Source organism: Poecilia latipinna, unplaced genomic scaffold (genome assembly GCF_001443285.1).
Source record: "Poecilia latipinna isolate Pla-1442-1.1 unplaced genomic scaffold, P_latipinna-1.0 Scaffold646, whole genome shotgun sequence".
Lineage (NCBI taxonomy): Eukaryota > Metazoa > Chordata > Actinopteri > Cyprinodontiformes > Poeciliidae > Poecilia > Poecilia latipinna.
Genome location: NW_015113262.1, coordinates 47,264 through 52,131, shown reverse-complemented (window position 1 = coordinate 52,131; position 4,868 = coordinate 47,264). Strand labels below are relative to the sequence as shown.

General features: G+C 40.2%; 1 protein-coding gene across 1 annotated transcript in view; it reads right to left on the bottom strand.

Annotated features, from left to right (window-relative positions):
• aldh9a1b (aldehyde dehydrogenase 9 family, member A1b) overlaps nt 1-4,868 on the bottom strand; it is a 16,451-nt gene that overhangs the window by 3,867 nt on the left and 7,716 nt on the right. The window contains exons 3-11 of the mRNA XM_015043698.1: nt 4,341-4,486; nt 4,131-4,260; nt 3,397-3,531; nt 2,567-2,763; nt 2,010-2,150; nt 1,713-1,901; nt 1,551-1,638; nt 1,277-1,418; nt 1,066-1,178 (exon numbers count right to left, since the gene is read on the bottom strand). Of these exons, the coding sequence (XP_014899184.1) occupies nt 1,066-1,178; nt 1,277-1,418; nt 1,551-1,638; nt 1,713-1,901; nt 2,010-2,150; nt 2,567-2,763; nt 3,397-3,531; nt 4,131-4,260; nt 4,341-4,486 (1,281 nt within the window). The remainder of the gene's footprint in view (nt 1-1,065; nt 1,179-1,276; nt 1,419-1,550; nt 1,639-1,712; nt 1,902-2,009; nt 2,151-2,566; nt 2,764-3,396; nt 3,532-4,130; nt 4,261-4,340; nt 4,487-4,868) is intronic.

The window sequence follows — 4,868 nt, the reverse complement described above, 5'->3', positions numbered from 1 at the left end:
GGTAAGGGTTTATCCAAAAACGGGAACATGGCGGCGGCTTTAAACCAATGCCCCCCCCCCCCGTCAACAAAACTTTTCTAAGGTTTCTTTCTTGAAAAACTAAGACCGGACCCCGACGAGAAAAGGGAACAGTCATGTGGCCCTCGCAGGAAAAAGTTTGGGGACCCCTGCTTTACAGGATTAGGGCCACTGGAAAAAAATATAAAAAGGAACAATCATGACTTTAATTTCAGAATTCTGACAACAAAAGGTCAGAATAGTAATTAGTCAGAGGAGGATTAGTGGCTCCAATCGTCCTCCGTAGGACTTTAAAGTGCTGATATTGCTTGAAATTTCATATTTGTCAAGTTGCAAACAAATTTCAGTGCATTTTTATGCGAGACTAACAGACTACATCATGAAGATGTCTGTATTAAAAGATGGTTGTACAAAGTAATCACTGGATACAAATAAAAAACACATTTCACAGCTTTTTATTTGGAAAAGCTGTTGAAAACTTCATTTTACACTGCAACAATAAAAAAACTTGGCAAGATTGTTAGTCTAGTTTCAAGGGGAAATATCTTAGTACACTTGAAATGAAACTAACTTACAGATAACTTTTATTGTCTTAAAACAAGAAAGTTTGATTTAAGACTATAATTCCTTAATATTGATGTCAGAGTATTAGTTATAAGTTAAATAAAATGTCAGTGGCACAAGACATTTTAGCTTAAAACACACAAAAAAAATTGTTTTTTCCCCATGGCATTTTATTTCACTTATAACAAATACTTTTTCATCAATGTTAAGGAATTATTGACATAAGACAAGCTCCTTTGTCTTGTTGAAAAGTTACTTGCAAGTTAACACACCTGAAAGAAGACAGAACTGAGAAAGTTGCACTAAGAACTAAACCAAAATTACTTGGTAAGATTTTCTGTTTTCGCAGTGTGTAGTTGCACCTTTTGATTTTAAAGCAAAAACCGGTGATAGTTGCTGTAAAGAAGACTAAAAAAAAAAAAAAAAGACACAATGCAATGTTGTAATTTGTACATGACATTGGGCCCCTCGTTCTGACTGCACCTGACATTTTGAAGCCTCCGAATGGAACCTCCACAGGAGTGATGTTGTAATTGTTGATGAAACAGGAACCGGCCTTGAGCTGTTCCACCACACGATGGGCTCGGGTCACATCCCTGGGGCACGCAACATAGTACGATAAAAAAATCAATAAAAAATGTTTATATATATATATATATATAATTTTTTTTTTTTTCTTCAATCGCACGCTGACCTTGTAAAGACGCCTGCAGCCAGACCCAGTGTTGTGTTGTTGGCTCTCTGCAGAACCTCCTGTTCTGTTTCGAAGGACAGCACAGACATGACAGGTCCGAAGATTTCATCTCTTACACACGTCATGTCGTCTGTGCAGTCGCCTGTGGGAAGGCAAAGGACGGGAAACAATTTTATTTAGACAATTTCTATAAATCATGGTAATCTAAATACTTTATATGATAAAACAATCAAAGCTTAAACACAATATTAAAGGACTTTAAGTTTTGTTTTACTTAGGACACATGGAGTCATGTAGTATCCACTTTTAAGTTTGGGGTCAGATGGGACAAAGCGTTCTCCTCCACACAACACCGTGGCTCCCTGACAGCAGAGCATCACAACACACATCAGAGTCTTGACACACGGACGTTTGAGGAACGTTTTAAGGGACTTGCCTCTTTTTTCGCCTGTTCGACAAAGGACAGCACTTTGTCCAGCTGTGGCCGGCTGACCAGCGCTCCCATCCTGGTGCTCTCCAGCAGAGGGTCTCCTATTGCTATCGCCTGGGTTCTTTTCACCACCTCCTCCACAAACTCGGCCAGGACGTCCTTGTGCACGTACACCCTGGTGCCGTTACTGCACACCTGTGAGTTACATGCTCAGTCAACCATGCAAACAGAAACCAGCCGCGTTTACCGAGCAACTGGGCTTCTGAGCTACAAAGAGGTGAAAGTGCGGGATTCTCTCTCTACCTGTCCTTGAGACAGGAAGTTGGCCATGAGCGCTCCTCTCACAGCGTTCTCCAGATCGCTGTCCTTAAATATGATGAGGGGAGATTTTCCTCCGAGCTCCAAGGTCACCGGTTTGACCCCCTTCGATGCCATTTCCATGATCTGAAAGTTAACGCCACATTCAAGAATACCTGTTATTCATTCTGTCTATTGAAATTTCACAATTAAAGGGGCAGTATTATGCGTTTTTCAGGCACATAGTGCCACTTTATAGCACAATCAATAACTGTATCACCTTAAGTTGTTATGAAAGTGCTGCATCTATCAAATATGACTTAAAAAAATTCCATTTTGTAATTTAAAGGGGCAGTATTGTGTAAAATTGACTTTTTTTTTAGGTTTACATCAGGCTAGGTCAGTTTTGTACAACTGAATGGTTGCCACGGGAGATTAAAGCAACACTCCAGGTATGTTTTTGATGAGGGAATAACATTGTAACATGATGTAAAGGTAAAAAAAAAAGGTACATTTTACATAATACTACCTCTTAATTAAATGTCGTCAATAGAAGCTCTGACCTTCTGACCGGTGGGCACACTTCCTGTGAAGGACACCTTATCGACATCGGGATGGTGACACAGTAAGCTGCCAGTTTCCTGTCCACCCTGCACCACGTTGAACAGCCCCTCTGGAGCTCCAGCCTTAGCGTAGATCTCTGCCAGTAGCACTGCTGTTACTGGTGTGACTGGGGACGGCTTGTACACCATGGAGTTCCCTGTGTCGGAGGACAGGAAGCAGAACAACTGACGCCTAAATCATCTGACTTCTCCAGTCAAAGCAGTGTTCGGTCAGTTCATCCACCCAGGTCAAAATTAAGTGGTTCATGTTCATAGTTCATTACAAACTGACCTCCAACTTCTAATATGTATTTATTGTAATTTTTCTGCGTTAAAAGTTAAAAAAATAAAATAAAAATACAGGTCATGACATCATTCACATATTAGCATATGGATTATGTGGTTGACATGTTTATTTTTTCCTGTTGTCTTTGCTCGCATAAAGTATATTTATTTTATCACATGTTTAAATTCTGACTGGAAAACGGTCCATTAAGACAACACTTGTAACTTTTAACCAAGTCAGAGCAGATGGCTTTAATATGATTTTTTTTTCTTTATCCTTTCAGATTGTACTTAAAATATTTTGGTCATAAGAGGGCCGACACACCGCAAATATCCTCTTTCAATAGCTGCAGCAAAACGATCCTCTGTGTAATCTGGTAGCTTTAAAACAGCTCCAACTGCGCTTAGGTGTAGCTCAGCTAAACTTTTTCTTCAGCTAACTTGGCATATGCTGCGATTAATTTGGAGCAAAATATCTTTCTAGCTTCCAGAGGAAATCCCCGTACCACAGGCCAGGGCTGGCGCAGACTTCCAGGCAGCGATCTGGAAGGGATAATTCCAGGCGCCGATGCCCACACACACTCCCAGAGGCTCCCTGCGGGTGTAGGCGAAGGATCCCCCCGGCAACTGAACATGCTGTCCTTGGCAGAAAGGAATACAAAAAAAACAAAAAGGAGAAAATTACCGTGGTATGTATGAGATTCATAATTGATAAACACTTCAATTATTAAAAACAGGTTTAAATAATATGTCAGTAGTCAAATTTATGATATCTATCTAGAAATTCAACTCATGAAAAGTGTTTCTCACTAATACCAGAACCTCCTATGAATGATAGAAAAAAATTGTAAAATAAAATGAATTAACACACTGTTCCCAAAACTTGGGATGTGCAAAAATATTTTTGCCTTTGGCATCAGATATTAATTTTTTAAGCAGGCTTGTTATGTCCATATGCAACATGTTGATTTTTTTTGCAGATGGATTTTATGATGGGGAAATTCAGCGATTTTCCCATAATAAAATCATGACATCATTCTTTTTTTTTCTAACCTAACCTAATCTTCTCGATTTCTTTGTCCTTGTCCCTTCTCCAAACCAGCTTTGCTGATCTTTGAATTTTTCTTAGCAGTTCTATACACCCAATGTATAAGAACCCATTTTTAGAAAGTGTGTAAAAAAAAAAAAAAAAAAGTGACCAAATAAGCAAAACAGTCCTTCATGCGCAGTTTGCACCAACCTGCCAGAGTGCTGGCCAGTCCGGCATAGTATTCTATACACAGTCTGGCAGAGTCCACGTCCAGTCGGGCCTCTGTGATGGACTTCCCATTGTTGACCACCTCCATTTCAGCGATCTCCTCTCTCCTGCTCTGTGAACGACACCTGGGTGAAAATGCTTCAAGCTGTTTTGGTGTAGAAACGACGGGATCAACAAAAATTTTAAACACACCTCTATTAAATGGGCAGCTTCTATCATGATCCTCGCCCGCTCCATCCCGGACATTTTGCTCCAGGGACCAAAGGCCGACTTAGCAGCCTTCACGGCCTGATCTACTTCCTCTCTGCCGCATGGCTCCAACTGGCACAAGACACGGCCTGGAGTGGAAAAAAGAAACAGGCCATTCAAAACATCAAATGAATCGTAAGTCATTTATATACACCGCCTTGTAAAAGTATTGACGCTCCTTTTAGAGTAGAAATAGAAAATGAGTTCACTAACGATGCTTCAGTCCAATATTAACAACTGTATCGGATTTTTCAATATCCAGATCGGGTATTGATGACAATGTGCCTGATCCTAAGTATGGGGTTCCATTTGTATCAAAAATAAGTAGAAGTCATATGTGTAGATGTGTCGTTGCTATGTGTCGTTGGTCTATGTTGCATGTAGATGATGCATATGTAGATGTTGCATATGCGTTCGCTGCATATGTGTTCGCTGCACATGTCTACGTTGCATATGTCTATGTTGCATATG